At 36.6% G+C, this 21,300-nt stretch overlaps 1 protein-coding gene across 5 annotated transcripts in view; it reads right to left on the reverse strand.

Annotated features, from left to right (window-relative positions):
• The window catches only part of GLMN (glomulin, FKBP associated protein), a 44,509-nt gene that overhangs the window by 9,430 nt on the left and 13,779 nt on the right, over nt 1–21,300 (reverse strand). For 4 of the 5 annotated variants that reach the window (XM_028513046.2, XM_028513044.2, XM_036026416.1 and 1 more), the window contains exons 7-16: nt 21,179–21,281; nt 13,096–13,283; nt 10,432–10,485; nt 9,079–9,109; nt 8,884–8,973; nt 7,933–7,974; nt 7,757–7,830; nt 6,282–6,366; nt 5,413–5,522; nt 4,566–4,629 (exon numbers count right to left, since the gene is read on the reverse strand). In XM_028513046.2, coding sequence (XP_028368847.1) covers nt 4,566–4,629; nt 5,413–5,522; nt 6,282–6,366; nt 7,757–7,830; nt 7,933–7,974; nt 8,884–8,973; nt 9,079–9,109; nt 10,432–10,485; nt 13,096–13,283; nt 21,179–21,281 — 841 coding nt within the window. The remainder of the gene's footprint in view (nt 1–4,565; nt 4,630–5,412; nt 5,523–6,281; nt 6,367–7,756; nt 7,831–7,932; nt 7,975–8,883; nt 8,974–9,078; nt 9,110–10,431; nt 10,486–13,095; nt 13,284–21,178; nt 21,282–21,300) is intronic. The other variant, XM_036026418.1, reaches the window with a different exon arrangement.

Genomic DNA, 21,300 nt, shown 5'->3' on the forward strand with positions numbered 1-21,300 from the left:
TGCTCTGTTATTTAAAATCACCAAGATTTGGAAGCAGCCCAAATGTCCATCAGTAGATGCATGGATAAAAGGCTGTGGTATGTTTTTCTTTCTTTTTTTTTTTTTTTTTAAGATTTTATTTATTTATTTCTAGAGAGGGAAGGGAGGGAGATAGAGAGAAACATCAATGTGCGGCGGTTGCTGGGGGTTATGGCCTGCAACCCAGGCATGTACCTTGGCTGGGAATCGAACCTGGACACTTTGGTTCCCAGCCTGCGCTCAATCCACTGAGCTACAGCAGCCAGGGCACTGCTGTGGTATGTTTACACAATGAAATACACTCAGTTATTAAAAAGAAGGAAATCTTACACTTTGCAACAGTATGGATGGACCTAGAGAGCATTATTGCTAAGTGAAATGAACCAGTCAAAAAAAAAATGAGTACTATATGATTTCACTCATATGTAGAATCTAACGAACAAAATAAACTAACAAACATAATAGAAACAGACTCATAGGTAGAGAACAGATTGACAGCTGTCAGAGGGGAGGCAAGTTGTAGGACTGGGTGAAAAAACCTGAACGGATTAAGCAAAAAACAAAACAAAACACCCTCATAGATGCAGACAACAATATAATGATTACCAGAGGGGAAGGGGGGATAAATGGTGATGGAAGGAGACTTGACTTGGGGTGGTGAGCACACAATACAGTGTACAGATGATGTGTTATAAAATTGTACACTGGAACCTATATAATTTTATTAATCAATGTCACCCCAATAAATTCAATTAAAAATTTTTGAATACAATTTTATACATGCTAGATGAAAGTTTTGTAATTGCCATGAATCTGAGGAAAAAATATCTCCCTCAATAAAATTCATTTTTAAAATACAAAGATTATCAATATAATCTGATTACAAAACTTGACAATTTTATAGAAAGTGTTATATTTAGCTTCACAACTAACATTAAGGTTACTAGAGCTTTTTAAAAATTACAAAGAAAGTAATTTTAAGATTTATCTTGAATATCTACAAAAAGGAACTTAATGTTCTAAAAAACGGTTATAAAGATAAAAATTTGAAATGTTCACAAATGCTTGCTTTCAATACAAGTAGTCTCACTGACGAAATAGTTCTGAAACTTTTTCAGTTCTAAAGCTTAACGAACATTGCAAAATTCACTGCAACATATGCTCACAAAAGGAAGACTAGGTAGTTCCACGCCACAATAAAATTTATTACCAGAACAAACAGGGACCTTACAAAGGACATAGTCAACCATATAAATGAACAAATAAAAAGAAAATGCATAACTAGTTTATCCCTTTCTGCTAATCCGTATGACTTTTACTTATGAAGTAATATTGTAGAACTTCTATCATTTGACTATTAAGTAATGTTTATCACTAAGTCATCTGGTTCTGCAAATGACACATAAGGGGCATGTGTAATCTTGGAGAAAGAAATAGAACCCCAAATGGATTATATAGAATTATATGTGTATATATGCCAGATATTTATAGATTTTTCCTAAATAAAAAGCACATATTCATAATTACATAATACAGTTTCTAAAAATTCCCGATACTTGTGGCCTTTACAATCTCACATTGCTTCCCTTGATTTTGCTTTCATTCTACATATTACAATCACGACTTAAGAAAAAGAATGGGTGTAAGCGGGCGGATGGGAAAGGATATAAATAGAAAGTACAGTGGTAATAGATACAATTAGTATTAGAATATCATTAAAATTCAAAACAACTAACCCACATTTAAAGATACCTGCCAAATGATAGAGAACATCAGGTATAAAAGCTAAGTTGGTTTTACTAGTAAAATGAAGTTCAAAGTTCAAGAAAAGTTATATGAAAATGAAGTGCGGGAGAAGATGCCTCTAACTTATGCACAGAAATAAAGAGGCATGAAACAGTAGGATAAGGAGGGGAATGACTTATGAAAAGAATAAGCCATCTGACAGACACCCACAATAGCAGGAAAAGAAATGGATTATTATTCAATTATGAATCACTTTATTTTGTATTGAAAGACTCTGGTTTTTATTTAATTTTCCTATACAACTTTCTGAATTGCTTTTCAGCTTTTGTAAAAAATAAGATTATTTATTTATTTATTTTTAGAGAAAGGGGAAGGGACAAAGAAAGGAAGGGAGAGAAATATCATGTGGTTGCCTCTCGCATGCCCCCTACTGGGGACCTGGCCTGAAACTCAGGGATGTGTTCTGACTTGGAATCCAACTGGCAACCCTTTGGTTCTCAGGTTGGCGCTCCATCCATTGAGCCACACAGCCAGGGCTGCTATTCAGCTTTTCATCTGAGTAGTTATACTCTCAGCACACTTAACTGCTCAAAAATGGGTACTGGTAGTTCTTTTGAATACAACTGCCCACAATTCATAATTACCAGGGTATCTTATTTCCCCTTTAATAAAAATTTCTAAAACGTAGAAGCTGTCGTTTTTTTTTTATTAAACACAGCAAGCAGATCTGCCTCTCATTTATACACATGACCTACTGCACTTGGGAGAAATGCTTCCATGAAGAAAAGGCTCTTAAGTTGCCTGAAAAGATACAAGTTGCCATCTTGGCCTGGGTTTTTTGCCAATTTCCTTGGTACTATAATTCTTACGCTAACTTGCATGGCCATACTTTGGAATATTTGATCCCTAAGAACAAATTTTAAAAACATTTAAATAAGAAAATCTTATAAGCTGGTTATATCCTTTTCTTCACCATATAATGTTCAAGCCAAATAAAAGTGAAGCATTAGCGGTGAATACCATAGCTGACATCACATAACGCTAAACTGCACTGTCTTCCCTCTCCAGGCAGAGGCCCATTGCTGCCCCTATAGTACACGGTGCTCCACACCTGATAAATCTGTAACTCTTAACCAAGAATATGCTTTGTCTTCCTATCAAGCAAATCAGATCATCTATAGGCAAGGCCTTTCTGGATTACTAGAAAAGTAAACACTCTAACCTCACCCTAAGGACACCTTCCTGAAAAAGGGCCTTCCCTGATGTTGAACTTTACTTGTTATCTTTTCTACTTTTATCAGAAACCCCTTTAGGCATTAGGATTTACTAGTTTGTGATTCAAAGGTTCTGGACACTAGGTGTGTCCTTGTGCAAATTAAAAATCCTTTCTGAACCTATGTCACCTATGAAAAGTAAAAAAGAGTACAGCATTGTGAAGAATAAATGATATATTACAGCACCTGGCCAGAACGGTGGTTGCCACTGGCAGGGGGGAGGGAAGGGTGTGGAGTGATGAGGTCAAAATTAACTAGGTTGGGAAACAGGGAACTTCATGTGATGACAGTAATATTCTATATTTAATATGGATTTGGAAAATATAGATCTATGCATTTGTTAAAACTCCGTGAATATACACTTAAAATCTGTGCATTTCATTTTATGTAAATTTTAATTCAAAGAATAACTACACACAGATATTTAACTCAATGAAATACATGCTGAAATATTTAGGGGGAAGTATGCTAATGTTTGCAGTTTACCTTGAAATGTGTCAAAAAATTTAAGAGACTGATGGGTGGATACATGATAAGAGTACGAAAAAAAAGAGGAAATAGTGATCACTGTAACACCCTTTCAACTTGGCTGTATGTTTGAAAAATTTCACAATACAAAGTTAGAAAAGAACAAGACATCAAGGCACAGACTGAACACTAGTCAATGATAGCAAATAACTGTTTTTGGCAGAAGAGGGACTATGAATAGGTGAAATCACTGAGTGGACTAGATTTAATCGAGAGGGAAGCAAACTGCTACTTTTTTCATAAACTCTTTATTCCAAATCATGATTTACTTAAAAAAAAATCTCTTTGGCATCTGTATAAAAGTCAATTACTTTCTTTTATTACTTTCTAAAACAAGAAACAGATTAACAGCACATGTGATTCAGGTAGTTAAACTTAATAGATATGACACATAGGGAAAGCAACTATTAGAATAGAGTAGGTGGAAAGAGAGATGATAAAAAGCAAATGTAATTTTACTGTATGACAAAACTCCCTCAAATAGTTTTCTATTTATTGAACACTTCTAATGATACACTATCAAAAATAAATCAAACTTCCTACACATTATCCAAAAGGTGCTATTAACAGATTTTAGTGCTGAAAATGCTTCAATCTGTCATGTCTGATGAGGGGACATCCAATTATCAGATGGTTTTATTATTCATAGCTCAGATTGAAGTCATGACTAACTAATAAGTGTGAGGCAACTGAAGAAGACACCCAAATGTATGTTGAGTCTCAAAAGGTTAGATGACTTAGGACCTCTAACCTCCCTACCTACCAGGTCTCAGCAATGCTTATAGCGAGAGAGCAGAGGTACAACAAGAAAAGGAAAGGGAAGCTGGATGTGGGGTGGTAAGGGCTTCTGGGAATTAACTTCAGGTTTCAGAATAATTGTTGGCACTTCTTCCAGCCTTTGTAGCTAAGTAAGATATGAAATACTGGGCTTAGGTAGATATTGATAAGAAAATCTGAAACACTTCTTATGCATTATGAATATACTCACAAAAAACTTACTTGATTGTCATTTTCATTATCTTTGATAACCAAATATCTCAATAAATTTAATGAAGCCATTATCCTGTTAATTAAAAAATATATAATTTGTTACTTACAGCACAGTTTTATAAAATCAACAGCAACTTCAATGAATAAAGTAAGCTAAAACCTAGAGTATATTTTTATAATTATGTTTACCCTTAAATGTACAAGTGACCCTTGAGCAATGGTTAGAGGTGCCAAACTATGCAGCTGAAAATCTGTGTGTAACTGTGTATTCCCTTTAACATATCTTTTGAAGTAGTAATAACTTATCATTCTTGTTCTCCAACTTCACAAAATACTAAAAACACTATTGTTTTTCCTCCCAAGCAAGCCTTGTTATCCTTAATATTTGAGTATATCGCTGGTTGTTTCCTGAATTTTAAGGTTCCTTTTATAAATACATATGACCATTTCTCAATAACCATTCTACAACAGCATAATTAAAGTGAAATGACATGTTCTATATGAAAAAAACATGATGTCCTAGAAAACAAAAAAATAAAACCTAAACACAAACGCTTTGCATGAATTATACACATGAGATCCTTAGTTTTTAGTCACTGAGGCTGCAGATCTCTATGAGCTATACGGGAATGCTGGGCATGTTAAAGGTACAAAATCATACTGCTGGTCATATGTCTGGAAAGAAGGGTTTTTTATTATATTTTTACATAGTACCTAACTACTTACATATGAAAATCTTTAGTACTTCTATGAATTAACCACAGATCACGTAAAATCAGGAAAATACGGTTTATTACTTTACGTTTCCCACTTTATTCTCTATTTACTTTGTGAACCTTAGTAGTGATCACCTCACCTATCTGAGTTTTGCAGTAGATCTGTTTCAGCACCCTCTGGGAGAAAGAGTACCAAATCTAGAAGGGAAATTAGCTGTGGTCCTGTAAACCATTTGTTGTTATGTGTTCTCTGTAAAGCAAAAGAAAAACTGAGAAAGGCTTTTTTTTTTTTAATCTATATTTCTTTTTTTTTTTTTTAAGATTTTATTTACTTATTTTTAGAGAGGGAAGGGAAGGAGATAGAGAGAGAGAGAGAGAGAGAAACGTCAATGTGCGGTTGCTGGGGGTTAAGGCCTGCAACCCAGGCATGTACCCTGGCTGGGAATCAAACCTGGGACACTTTGGTTCCCAGCCCGCGCTCAATCCACTGAGCTACACCAGCCAGGGCGAGAAAGGCTTTAAATAATAGTTTCATAAATATGTTTTATAATACCTTGACAATATAAAAATACACTATTACACACACATATCATCTATCTATCTATCTATCTATCTTTAATTTCCACTCTGTCATTTACTATTTCCAGACACCTGGCACAAACTCTGCCAGTGTGTGGACACTGGGGCATTCTTTTTCTCTCTCTTTTCTAAATGCAATTACTGACTATTCACAAACAGATTAGATTTCAGTTTCCACTAATATTTCAGAAGTGTGCAGCAAAACAAAAAGAAGTCATGTTATCAGCACAAAGAATATAATTTAAATCTATAATTAAGAAAGTTTCAAAATTCAGGTTTTTAAAAAAGAAATAGAAAAAATATATACCCTAATGATAGAAATAGAAAAAAAAATCCATAGGGTAAAAATCCGTATTAATGTATTCCACAAATAAATAAATCCTACAAAAATAAAATAAATTGATAACTGATACCTTAGCTATGCTCTTACCTTTAATGATATGTCGATTTGATTTTTGATATTTTGAATAACGAAGGCCTCCACACCGGAGTGATTACTTGTATTCAATAAGCACCTTGAAAGCAAAATAAAAATATATTTGAAATTATCCTGGACTGCATTATAATAATGATACAGATTTTACAAATTCAAATGGGTCATGTTCTATTTCTAGGAATACAAAAACCAGTAGAGACAATTAGCAAGGTGTTAACCAACTATAAAGCCACCTATTATGGTTATTGCTCTAGCTAGCAAATTTTATTTTAACTGGCTCAAATCAAATTTGAATCTTTTTATGCATATCGTTGCAATGATTTAATATGGCAAGAATGGGAACTAGTATAATCACCTAAAAACTCCCCAAATTATTTCCTATGAAAGTAGACTAATCTGTTTGACTTTTTTTGTTTAAATGTAACTTTTCTTTTTTTATTTTTTAAGATTTTATTTATTTATTTTTAGAGAGGGAAGGGAGGGAGAAAGAGAGAGAGAGAGAAACATCAATGAGCGGTTGCTGGGGGCCATGGCCTGCAACCCAGGCATGTACCCTGACTGGGAATCAAACCTGTGACACTTTGGTTCACAGCCCACGCTCATTCCACTGAGCTACGCCAGCCAGGGCCTGGTTGACTAACTTAATTACAAAGAAAGGAAAACCAATCTGAGGAATCCAGGTAGAGCACAGAGGCATCAAACTGAAGCACAAAACTGAGATTTCATATACCTGCTCTGACTCTATCAACAGAAATGAAGAAAAGATAGGATCAAGAGTATTCATTCTGGACAATCCCAAAGATGACTTCTTAACACTTTAATGATGCCCAAATCTGTTTTTAACTAATTTTTATCACCTAAATGTCAACAAAGTAAGATCTTCAGGGCAAATTCAGCCTGTGGTTTGTTTTCTTGGAACACACCTACCCTCACTACAAAGACAAAATTGAGCAGCTGCAACAGAGACTAGCCCATAAAGCCTACAGTTACTATTTGGCCTTTTATAGAAACTTGGCTCTTCTTTAACTCAGTGTTACTTTTCTCCTCAAATACCATTATTAATAAGCTCAACTATAAACTTAAAGCAAATAGTCTCTAATGACTCCAGAGCCATTAATTTCAAACTGTGAACAATGGAAATTATTGACATATGTAAAGTTCTAGCAGGACCCTTAACAATCCGCTTAATCTTTTAAGTCTTTTTTTAGTTTTACAGTATCTCAATTAACTGAAGAAAATATATACTATTATTCATGTCGTATATATGTGCGTCTATATGTATTTGTAATATCTGATTAACCCTTCTCGATCCATCACGGAGGACAGAATTCATTATAATATGGCTTCTAAGTAGAGCCATAATTGCATTTAAAACATAATGACATAATATAACCTGGAAAAATTAAATAGTATTAATTTGGTTTTTAAATCAACCATACACTTCGCAACTAACCATTCATGATACATACCTAAATAACGTGTATTTGCCTTGAGCATCCAACTTGTTAATATACAGCTGAAGCATAGCCAAACCCTTTTTCCTCTAAAATGGAAGAAATAATAGTTATATAAACTGAATAAAGATTAAATTTTCTATTAAAATTTCTCAGTGTAACTCATTAATTTAGTCAAAACATTTACATACCAATGTCTCAACAGGGCAGAGTGTCATTACTTTGACTAAGCTCTGGAAATAAAAAGATTTTTATAATTCAGATGTGAATAGCTCATTCTGACTTCAAAGAAACAAGTATATCATCAATGGTAGATACTAAAAATTCAGAGAAGTGATATAAAAATGAAATAATTTTCCCCAAAACCTTTCATTCCATTATATATATGTCTACAGGAAGCTAAGCACAGTCCTTTTTGTGATACTGAGTGTGGTCCTGCAAAATTGTAAGCTTAGAGGTGAATGCTAATTTTTAATTATAGGAAGAGTGGCCAAAAATGGTACCAAACATGCAGAAATATAACCCATCATTAAAAATATTTAGACTTAATATACTAACAAAAGCCATGTTTTTCTATTTAAATAGTGGAAGAACAAGTCTCGAGGGAGACAGCTAAGGACCTACTTGGCTATGATAACAGACAGTACTAGGCAAAGTCTATCTTTAGGGGGAAAAACAAAATGTCTTTCTAGAAAGGACAATGTATGCCTTGATGAAGCTTTAAGGACTTCAATTATAATAAAAGTAAAGGAGCTTCATTTTCCAAGGCTCCTAGAGAAACAAAATGTTAAAGAAGAAAGTTTTATTTTCCATTAGAAGCTAATGCTGTCAACTATGGTAGCCACTAACCACATATAGCTAATTTAAGTTTAATTAATTTAAATTACATTAAATTAAAAATTCAGCTCCTTAGTCACACCAGCCACATTTCCAGCGCTCAGTGTGGCTAGTGGCTTCCATACTGTACCTTACAGGTAACAGGACACTTTCACACCAGAGAGTCCTGCTGGTCAGCATGGCACTGAAGTTTTCAAAGGATATGGAGAACACAGTGGGAGAGGGGCCTCAAAAGACCACTCCTTTACTTAAATTCAGAATAGGAAAGGGGTTATTTTTAAGATTAGAATCAGTATTTTACTTACCTGAGGTACAGTCAGAAAACTCTTGATTTCTAAGTACTGGTGAAGTAGACTATTGTCTTCTATTCTCAACAAACCGTTCTCCAACAGATCCTACAGATTAAAACATATGCAGAAATACATACATGGTAAAGTCAACAGTTGTATTTGTTGGCATGACTATGAAATTAAAATATAATGGGTGAAAACAAATCTTACCAGTCCTTTGGACAAAACTGATTCTTCTGTTCTGGAAGAGAATATTAAAATTTACTGACATGACTTTTTAAATTTCTTTAGATTGACTCTTTGTTTTAGGAAATAGAAACTAAAAATTGAAATTTAAAGACTTGAAACATGTATCATTAAGGAGAAATTCTGTTAAAGAACTTAGTCAAAATTCTTACATTGGTGATTTTTTGCTTTGGCTAATGACATCCAAATATGATGAAAATCAGCTCATACAGGCCTGTTTCATGGTATCAAACCAACAGATCTTCACACAGCAAGTGCTAAGAAGTGATTATACCCAATATAGTACCGAGTATTCCAGTTGATTAATCTGAAAAATCTTCTCAATTCTTTTTATATAAAAAGATTAAATGGTTTCCATTTGTAATAATATTTTTAAAGGTTTATAATCATTGTTAACTAAATATTTAAGATTGGCAAGAAAATATTACGTTAGGCTTTAGGTTCTTTTTCTAACCATGCAAGGAGTTAAAAGTGTTGTTTTCGGCTCAATGACTAAACAGTTTGGAAATCTGAAGAATATAGTAGAACTTAAGATTCAAGTCAATACACACTCTCATTGTATGAGTGTAACAGAAACTAAATAAAAAGAATGTAAAATCATTAAGACATACAAATACAGTAAATTTAAGAGTTAATAACTACTTGTGCCAGGAGACCCTTAGAAACTTCTGCCTTGTAGGCTGAGGCTTCGGACATTTGCCGTTAAAAATTTTGCTTCACCTGGGAAGAGGTAGGATTGATAAACGATCACTAGTGTTCCTAGAGAGTACTGAAAGGCCCTGACTGATCTCGAGATAATTTATACGTGTTATAGGAAAAGAAAACACAACATATAGGTTTGCAAAATTCTTAAAGTTACTTTGTAATTTTTTAAAAAGAGAAAGTCTTGCTTTTGAAAAAATTGTTGAATGATATCACTAAGTTTTTGTCAATCTAAGTTTTAACAGTTGGATTCAAGACACCTCCTTCCTTTTGATGCACAGGTTGTATCCAAGAAGCAAAAACACAAATTAATTGTTTTAACTGACCACCCCTCCTTAGAGGAGCTACAGGGGAATAGAGGTGTTTTAATTTACCAACTTCTGAAATAAGGGAAGAAACCCCAGAAGTTGAAGACTGGAGATCCCCTTATATAAAAGAGATTTTGATATGAAAAATTTTTGACTCACTTCTGTCTTTGTTGTACATATGTGCTTCATTGTTTTATAAAAATAACCAAAGAATTAAGGCCTAGAAAATAGAAGGTAGTTGCCCCTGATCTTGACAAGGACTATTTCAATATTACTTAATTCTGATATGCCATGTAAATGATCTTACCTTTGCAAAAAGACTTCAATATGCCCCATATTAAATCGCAAAAGGTATGATGGGCTAAAATAGAAGAAAAATACACATATGTATGTATTTTTAGAAATTTGATATACATAAAGTTATGAGTTGAATTGTCTCCCTCAAAAAAAGATACAGTGGAATCCTAACCTCTGTTGGGAACTGCCCTGCCTGGTTTCAGGAGCTGTAACCGCCCCCCGCCCCCCCCACATGACTGAGGCTGAGTGAGTGACCTTCCAACCATAAGCCACTGAGGAGACAAAGTTTATCTCCCGGCAGGGGCACCACCTCTGCCTCTTTTACTTCACCCTGCCTGGCCCCCAATGCTTGATCAGTTAGTCAATGATGAGTAAGATTCCTCAAGGGAGATATGATCTAAGACAGGCACGATCACAGGGGCCCCCTGGGAAGGACTTGAGGACTACAGAAAACGGGTGATGGGCCCTCGCCCCTTGGCTTTGACATAGCCTGAGCCTTCATTCTGTCTGCAAGAAGTCTCCTAATCTCTTGGCTGCCTTACTTCCCCTGCCTGATTCAAGCCTAAAACAATGACTTGAGCCTGAAACAATGCCAGTGGTAGATGCAGCCCTGTGCTGGAAAGGGCAGGTTCCCTAGGGTGATCAGGCCTAAGAAAGAATGCATAAAATCCTGTGAAACCTGCTTTGTTTAGAATGTTCTCAATTAAATAAGGGTCCAAGCAGGAAGTGAGTTTTTTCCACAAAGTCTAATGGCCATGTAGCTATCTGACCCTGACTAAAAATAGGCCCTTAGAGTTTTTTGTATGTTATCTATTGTTTGATCCTTACTGCCATTACGTAAAGCTCATTAATCATGAGCTTTACGTATACACCCTGTATCCTATGCAAACTGAATCCAGTAAAAGCTTTTCAAGGCCAGGGTCCGGGGCTCTCCGCGAGAGGGTGGCCGAGGCACTCCAAGGCTTGCTCTCCCCTTGAGAGAGAAGTCATGCCATCCCTTTTCCTCCACAGGACTCGGTAGTCTGTGTGAATTTATTTTGTCTCATCCATAACACCACTGCAGGCTGGTCTCCGAGTCAAACCTCTACCACCTCTACCTCAGCATATGACCTTATTTAGAGATAAGGTCTTTTTTTTTTCAATTGGGAAAGGAATGGGTGGGGGCAGAGCACGAACCCCCTACCCTGGAGGTAATTAAGTTAAACTGAGATAATTAGTGTGAGTCCTAATCCAATATGAATGGTATGCTTACAAAATGAAAAAAGGAAACGCTGACAGAGATATGCATACAGGGAGAGCACCTAGGAACACAAAAGCAGAGAAGGGAGTGTTGCATCTACAAGCCAGGGAACATCAAGGATTGCCAGCAAACCATCAGAAGCAAGGCCAGGAGACATGTAACAGATTCTCCTTCACCAGACCTCAGAAGGAACCAATCCTGTTCTTGACCCCTCAAACTTCTAGCCTCCAGAACTGTGAAACAATATATTTTTGTTATTTCAAGCTACCCAGTTTGTGGTACTTTGTTATGGTGGCCCCAGCAAACTAATATACGTATTGAAGTCACTCTGGTGGCACAATGTGCTGAAGAGTACAGGCTCTGGGTCAGACGGAACTGTTTAAATTCCACTGATTCCACTAATTAGTTGTGTGGTCTTAGGTGGTGTCTTAACTTGTTTAAGTCTGTTATTCTCCTCTATAAAATGAGATAATTCATATTAGGTAGTGCATATAAAACTGTTAGCATAGTGTTTAAAACATGGTGAGCATGCAAGTGCTAGCCATTACTGTAGTATTTACGTACAAACATATCCCAGGTATTTCTTACACAAACATACAAATGTACACAAAGGAATACACTCAAGGCCTGGAAGACATGTACATAACCCTTACTGAGGACCTTAAAACCCAAAAAGTATTGTATTATAAAAATTATATATTTATTTAAAATTTTTTTATATACTTTATGGGAAAAGGAAAAGGTCAAGTTAATATTAACAGGAAGATCCAACCTAAACAAGGTGATGAAAGGCAGCTTTTTCCTCAGAAAGTGACATTTAAGGATAAAGATGGTTCTAAGCATATACAAAGGTCCTACAGCAAGGAAAGTTCATGATATATGAGAACAAGAAACCAAAAGAAGGTCTGTTATTGGAGCATAATAAACAAGAAAAATGGTGGTGTGGGTGAACCAGAACAACCAAACATGAGGTTATTCATAAGCTTGTCTCATGTGAAGGCACTGAGACTTCACTCTCAGAGCAGAAAGAAGCCACTGAAGGGTTTTCATTAAGGGACTGATAAATACCTACTCAGGATTACATCAAGAATCCGGAGAAAAGATGATGGTGATTCAGACTACCCCATGGGTAACTGGCCAGCACCCCCCTTACAGTACAGGGTGGTCCCAACAGCTTCAACACCACGCCCAATTTAACACTTTCTCTCTCTTGTCTCGGTCACTCCCTCCTGTCTCTGTCATCACCACCCCGACCCCTTTTCAATACTTAACTACTGGCTTTAATGAATTACAGGCAGTATTACTTAAAGAGCGCTTTTGTTTATACTTCATTTAAAATACATTAGTTTGGTAATGAACATATATTGGATTAGATAAATGAGCTTGATGATTGTCCCTTTACGATATATGAATAAACTAAACACCATCTCCTACCTTAAGACCATTGGCAGCTGATCAATGCTGATGCCCTGCACAAATACTAGATATGCCAGAGAAGCCAGAGAGTCTGCTAATTGTTTTTCTTCTTCTTCTTCAAATTCAAGATAATCCCAAGTCCTCTTTTTCCTTCCATGATTAAAAATCATTTTGGGGAAAGGGTATCCAATTGCTGATAAAAAACCCTGTGAAATGGATAAAAAAAGGAAGCTGTAGCAGACAGACTCTGGTGTGCCCCTCCATATGCACACCCTGTATAATCCCCTCCCCTTGAGTGTGGTGGGACTTGTGAGAGTTGCTTTTAACCAAAAGAACCTGCAAGATGCTTCCCTCTATCAGATTATGTTACCTGAGAGAAGTGAAGGAATTTTTGCAGATGTTAATTAAGGTCCCAAGTCAGTTGAGTCTGAGTTACTGAAAAGGGAGACATTTTTTGGTGAGCCTGCCTTAACTAGGTGGGTTTTAAAAAGAGGGTCCAGGCCTTCCTTGAGAGTCAGAAACCCACCACTGCTGACTTTGAAGAACTAAGCTGCTATGTCATGAGAGAGCCTCTGGAAAAGGCTGTGTGGCAAGGAACTACAGGCAGCCTCTAGGAGCTGAAAGTGGTCCCTGGCCAACAGTCAGCAAGAAAATGGGGACTTCAATTCTGTAGCTTCAAGAAAATAAATTGTGCCCACAACCTGAAAGAACTGAGTAGGAAGATGAAAAAGTTCTGGAGATGGATGGTGGTGATGGTTGCAGAGCAATTGTGAATGTACTTAATGCCACTGAACTGTATACTTAAAAACAGTTAAAATGGTAAATTTTGTCATGTATATTTTATTACATTTTTTTAAACCAAAGTGCCTCAGAGATTTTTGGGAGCAATCTACATATGTGAGACATACAAATATCATGAACTAACAGTTAATGACTCAGGTGAAGAATACTCTACTGCAATGCTCCAATGACCACTGTCCACCTAGATACAGAGTGGGCAGGAGGAACACTGCTCAATGGCAGCAAAGGTTAAGGAAACATTGCTGGTATCTCAGATTCTATGGGCTCTTGAGACATCAAAGAGAGAAGCATTCCTGCATGAGTGGATAAGATTACAGTTTTATCTTTTTATTAAGGAAAGAAAAAGAGGAAAAAACAGGTTCAAAGTATAAGGTCACTCCCATGCCTCTTATTCTATTTCTACTTTTGGTATACTACTAGAAAGCACCTGACCTTCAGAATCCAGTGGAGTTTATTTGAATTTTGGTTCCACCACTTATTAGCTGTGAGACACTGGATGAGTTACCTAACTTCTCTCAGTATCCATATATAGAAAATGACAGAAGCTTCTTAATATGTCAAGTATTAAGAAGCTTCACAAAAAAAGTACAAGAAAGTTAGGGTCACAACAAACTACTACGCAGGAATCAAAAAGGGATGATATAGTGAACGCACAATACAATATACAAATGATGTTATTATAGAACTGTACACTTGAAACCTATATAATTTTATTAACCAATGTTACCCTAATAGATTCAATTAAAAGTTAAAAATAAAAATAATAAAAGGGAATAATCAAAATGGCTAAATCAGGATGAATACCTTCTGATTTATTCACTTATTTATTCAATAAATGCTTGAGTACTACATACTGGGCCAGACACAGTTGGGAATTATAAAACCAAATAAAACTTTAAAACCTGCTGATTCCAGATGGCTTCATAAGTCATTTCAGAACACAAAAAGGAAGAATGGAAAATCACCCTCAGTTACAGGAGACTGCTATTCATCGGGGAGAGGCTAAATATATATACAGCTGTACTGATTTTCAAAGCTATACATTCTTGTTATAGTTGTAACACCAAGTTTCCTATGCTCAGATTCCAAATATCCTCTTAACCACGAAGCTCCATTTCTTCATTCAGTCAATGCTACATGTGTCCCCGCCCACCCAGAGTACGGTCGGCCTGTTTAAAAATCATCCTAATTAACCACATTCTACAGTGCTGTTCTAAACCACGGCCTTCACTATCCACACACCATCCAGCAGTCTTGCTCAGACCCAGGATATATCTGCCACTCTACAATTTTTCACGGCAGCCTCCGCCCTTTCAGAAATGTTTCTAGGCCGCAGCCTATCAGACATTCCAACAGTTCTCCACCAAAATAACTTGTGCCAAAGGAGGGATAGCTGAGGCCATCAAACTCTAGCATGCCAGTTAGCTGAGCATAAAACAGAAGGCACCTCCTCACTTCCTCTCTCACCCTGATTTCACCTCTCATTCTTGACTGCTTCGCGCTTCCTCACTGCTGGCTCTTTCTACTTGTAATGCTCCTTCCTTCCACTGTGATCTTAGAAACTCTCCCCCACACCTTCAACCTCTACACAAGATGCTTGCTCTATCTCACTGACTGAATTACGTCTGACTGATTTCTGGTGGGAACTGCTCATACCCTCATACCTCTTACAGTGTACAGCCAGGAAGGCAGCAGTGGGGAAGGGTGGTATCGGTAGAGGCTTAGTATTATTTTGGTTCTTTCAGCACTCTCAAAGAAAAGCATATTTTTCCTTTGAGGCAGCTATCATACTGCCTTTCATCTGTCCTTATTTCTCAACATTCACTAAAGACTGTGGTACCTGCTCACAATCATTATCTCTATCCAATTCCTGCTATAACTCTGGGAAAGTTGAATGTTCATGTAGATAACTCTTCTAACAGGCCAGCCTCATGATTCTTGCTTTCCAGATTCTAGTGACCTTAACTTCTAATCCATTTTGGCACCTAACTCCATCATCTCATTTTCTGACCACTACCTCTAATCCCTTCTCTCCTACCAACCTGCTTTTCTACCTCTGACTTCCCAGTCCTGTAGTCCCTTCATTTTAATCTATCCTTATGTCCCCTCCTGATTCCCCTTTCTTCCCTATCCACCAATACACTATTGGTCATTTGAGCTATCTGTACCCTGTATTTCCTTTAGCTGCATCTACCCAATAAAATACTAGCCTTGAAAAAATAGCTGTCCTCTACCTTTTCCACTTCCACACCCAGGTAGCTAAATGTAGAAAATCACACAAAATTACAGATTGTTATTACCACAGTTGTGGTCTCCAACCAGCCAAGTTTCCATCATCTTCTACCATCTCTCTTTTCCCCTCAGTATTCCAAACCTTTACCAGTTTCCTGAAGCTCCTTATTCAATCCCCATTTCTACCTCTTCATTCTTAAGAAATCTTCTTTACCTAGAAATCTGAGGCTAGTGGGTCTGATTCCCCTCAATTATAATATTACATTCCTACTACAAATTTCTCTACACACGTGCCCATTCTGACCTTCTCTCCAGGTGTCCTTGATCCTACGCCCAGCTGTCTGCTCTCCTCAAGCCACATTATTTCAGTTATCCCCGAACAAGTCTTTCACCCTTTCAGGCGATAAGCATGCTCAATCCTCCCTACCTCCCCGGTTACCTTCCTACCCCAAGCCCATAGCTGTTGCTTCTCTTCTTCCTTATACTTCTGAACTCTTTGAAAGAATAGCCTATACTAGCCATCTCCTTTTTCTCATTTTTCATGCACTCCTTTATCCACTCCAATATTTTTGTTTCTAATACTCCATTCAAATTGTTCTTGCTGAGATTACCAATGTGATCTTACTTCCTACCTCCAATGGATACTTTTCAACTCTTACTTTACAGGCTCTCTCTACTGCACTTAACAATATCAATCACTTTTCTCTTCCTGAAACACTGCTACCCCAGTTTCTGTTATATGTCTACTACTCTTCTTCCCTAGTCTCTTTGGTGGGCTCTTCTTAAGTGCTGCAGAGTTCAGTCCTGAGCCCTTTTCTCTTCTCACAGTGATCTCTTTAGGTGATCTCACCCCCTCTTAATCAAAATTTATTCCTTAAATAAAAATTTAAAAAAATAAAAAATAAATTAAAAATGTATTCCTTAAAAACCTGCTCTCCCTGGGTATTACATATTGAAAAATTATTGTTAATCTTGTTAGGTGTCATAATGACATTGTAGTTTTTTTTTTAAAGTCCTTACCAATTAGAGAAGCATACTTAAAGACCTATGGATATAATAAATCTAAGACTTGCTATAAAATACTACAGCAGGCCCTGACTGGTGTAGCTCAGCTGGTTGGGCAGTGTCCTGCACAGCAGAAAGGTCACCAGTTTGATGCCAGGTCAGGGCAAAATCCTGGGTTGCAGGTTCAGTCTCAGGTGGGGGCGCATGCAAGACACAACTGATCAATGTTTCTCTTTCACATCAATGTTTCTCTCCCTCTCTTTCTACCTCCCTTCCCCTTGCTCTAAAAATTGGTAAATAAAATCTTTAAAATAATACTATAGCAAAAAAGAGCAGGGACAAAACAAGACGGGCAAAATGTCAATGGTTGCTAAAGTTGGGTAAAGGGTGCATGAGGGTACATTACTCTTCTTTCTACTTTTCTGAATGTTTTAAAATGTCCATAATACAAAACATATTTTTAAAGTACAAAATCCCCCTGCTCCTAGCTCTGTATTCTCTATTTCAATTATCGACATCTTCATCTGCCCAGCTTCCCATGCAAATACTTACCCATGACCCAATCTTTTTACTATGCTTCTAAATCAAATTAACCAAATTTTTAAAATTTTACCTACAATAAAGTTCTCAAATTGTCCTGCTCCTCTTTCTCTCCACCACGTTTTCCATACTCAGGCTTTCATCATTCTTATTTAACTCCAAAGACACCTAACTGGTCTCCCTACTTCCAATCTTATCTCAGTTAAGTTCATCCTCCATTAAAGTGATGAATCCAAAACACAATTTGATTATGTTACCGCCAGGCTTAAAACCCTTTAACTGTTTCCAACTTTCATTCTATCTCTCAAAATAGGGTACATATGAATGATGGTGTTTATACTGTATCTAGATTATACTGTACTCTAGCATTAGTAACAACGAAGAGGCCTATACTCTTTCATTGTTTAAATTATATTTCATTGATTATGATATTACAGTTGTCCTGATTTTCCCCCGTGCCCACCTCCACCCAGCACCCCCGACTCCCTCAGGCAATCCTCACACCATTGTTCATGTCTATGGGTCTTGTATAAGTTCTTTGGTTACTCCATTTCTTTTTTATTAACTTTATTTTAAAGATGTTATTTATTTATTTTTTTAGAGAGAGATGAAGGGAAGGAGAAAGAGGGAGAGAAACATCAATGTGTGGCTGCTTCCTGCATGCCCCCTACTGGGGACCTGGCTCACAACCCAGGCATGTGTCCTGACTGGGAATCGAACTGGTGACCCTTTGGTTCGCAACCTGTGCTTCGTGCTCAATCCACTGAGCTACACCAGCCAGGTGGCTATTCCATTTCTTATACTGTAGTTTATATCCCTGTGGCTATTCTGTAACTACCTATTGTACCTCTTAATCCTATGACCTCTTCACCATTCCCCCACACCTTCCTCTCATCTGGCAACCATCAAAAGGCTCTCTGTATCCACGATTCTGCCTCTTGTTCTTGTTTACTTAGTTTGATTTTTTAGATTCAATTGTTGATAGATATGTATTCACTGCTATTTCATTGTTCATAGTTTTGACCTTCCTTTCTTAAATAAGTCCCTTTAACATTTCATATAACAGTGGTTTGGTAATGATGAACTCCTTTAGTTTTTTTCTTGTCTGGGAAGCTTATTATCTGCCCTTCCATTCTAAATAATACCTTTTCTAGGTAGAGCAATTTTGGCTGTAGGTCCCTGCTTTTGATGACTTTGAATATTTCTCACCAATCCCTTCTAGCTTTCAAAGTTTCTTTTGAAAACTCAGCTGACAGTCTTATCAGCACTCCCCTAGGCAACTATCTTTCCATTGCTGCTTTTAAGATTCTCTATCTGTAACCATTGGCATTTTAATTATGATTTGTCTTGGAGTGGGCCTCTTTGCATCCATTGTGTTTTGGAGTCTCTGTGTTTCCTCGACTTTCATGTCTATTTCCTTCACCAAATTAGGGAAGTTTTCTTTCATTGTTCTTTCAAGTAGACCCATTTGTTGCTCTTTCTCTTTTCTTTCAGGCACCCCTATGATGTGAATGTTATAATGCTTGAAGTTGTAACAGAGGCTGCTTCTACTTTCATTTTTTGGATTCTTTTTTCTTGTTGTTCTGATTGGTTGTTTTTTGCTTCCTTATGACCCAAATCATTGCTTTGATTCTCAGCTTTATCCAGTCTATTGTTGTTTCCTTGTAAATTGTTCCTTATTTTAGTTAGTGTATCCTTCATTTCTGACTGGATTCCTTTTATGCTGTTGAGGTCCTCACTAAGTTCCTTAAGCATCCTTATAGCCAGCGTTTTGAACCCTGCATCTGATAGATTGCTTATTTCCATTTTGTTTAGTTCTTTTTCTGGAGTTCTGATATGTTCTTTTTGTGGGGTCATGCTTCTTTGTCTCCTCATTTTGGCAGCCTCTCTGTGTTTGTTCCTATGTATTAGGTAGAGCTGCTTTGACTCTGTGTCTTGGCAGTGTGGCCTAATGTAGTAGGTGTCCTGTAGGGTTCAGTGGCACAGCCTTCCCTATCATCCAAGCTGGGTACTTGAGGTGCGCCCTCCATGTGGTCTGAGTATACCTTCCTCTTGTAGTTTAGCCTTGATTGCTGTTAGCAGGTCAATGGGAGGGATATACCCAGGTGTATTTCCATGGTGTAAAGGATACCCCAGGTGACTAAGACAAAGTTCTTGTGCTCATGGAGCCCACAGAATGGCTTTCCTGCCATTTATGTGTATCTCATCCTTCAGAGGCCCCTAAAGAAAATTTCAGGCATCCTGTTTTTTCAATGCTGATGTTTTCAGCTCACTCCTTTCAGTAACCTAACTCCAACACTTTGTGACTCAGGCCAGGACCAACAATCTAGTGATCCTATCATCTTTTCAGTGTCTCACATTTAGTGTATCCTAACTTCCTGCCTTACTGAGCTTAAACGCTATGGTCCATCATTAGGTATTCCCCTGCATGGCATGCTCAATGCCTTGATTTGTACTATAGAACTCACACAGTTCTCAAAACTCTGACCTAATTAAATCCAATTTTCCACCTACACTATACCTGCATTTGGGCAGATGAATGTGGTAATGAAAACCAGCAGCCATAATTACAGCTCTAACTTGAAATTCATGACTATCAATCTCAAGTACCAATTCTTCTATATTTCAGATTAGTTCCCTAATATAAAATCCTAGCACATTTAAAATACTCTTGATGCATAAAGACAAGTTGCTTTTCAAATAAAATTTACTGCTCTGACAAGGTAGCTCAGGTGGTTAAGAGTGTTGTCCCAATAGGCCAATGTTGTGGGTTCAATCCCCAGTCAGGGTATACACATGAATCAGCCAATGAATGCATATATAAGTGGAAAAACAAATCAATATTTCTCCTTCTCAATCAATCAGTAAAATAAAATGTACTTTTTTCTTTAGTTGTTTTGAAAATATTTATCATGATCCTTAAAAATAAGGATATTCTTTGGCATAGAAATCCTACTTCTAGTAATTTAACAATTAGAGAAATAGGCAAAGAAGCCATGTCAAGTAAAAAAAAGAAAAGAAATATGCAAAGATTTGGTTAAGGGGATTCTTATCACAGATTTAGTTAAAAAAAGAAAGTTAGTATATTTTACAATAATGAAAATTTTTAAAAATCAACATGTTGAACTCACATGGCCCAGGTTAAATACATTATGCAAAATCTACACAGTGAAATACTATTTCACCAGTGGAGAAATGTTCATAATATGCTAAGAGAAACAAAAATAGATTACAAAAAAGTGGTTGACAAATATGACAGAATTTTTGAAAAACATTGTATATTATGTTGTGTTTATTTATGACTATAAAAACCAAAAACATCTGGACGGTGTTAATATTATTTATATTTGGGTAATGAAATTCTTGCTATTTATTTTACTTTTGTTTATATTCTACAAAAAATACATACTGCTTTATTAATAAATGTTATCAACTTAAATGCTCACATGCAGTACATGAGAAACAGCAGGACAACATTTTACATTTTAGAAGATTTTATACAGATTAAATTAGCTGTACTTACTATTATTTCAGATGCAAAACACCTTAAAGGATCATTTTCAGCTTCTTCAGACTGTTCAGGGAATTGTGCTGTCAGCAAAGGGCATTTCAAGCTTTTGAAGCAACTAAGGTATAAGAAATGGG

The sequence above is a fragment of the Phyllostomus discolor genome, chromosome 5 (genome assembly GCF_004126475.2).
Source record: "Phyllostomus discolor isolate MPI-MPIP mPhyDis1 chromosome 5, mPhyDis1.pri.v3, whole genome shotgun sequence".
Classification (NCBI taxonomy): Eukaryota; Metazoa; Chordata; class Mammalia; order Chiroptera; family Phyllostomidae; genus Phyllostomus; species Phyllostomus discolor.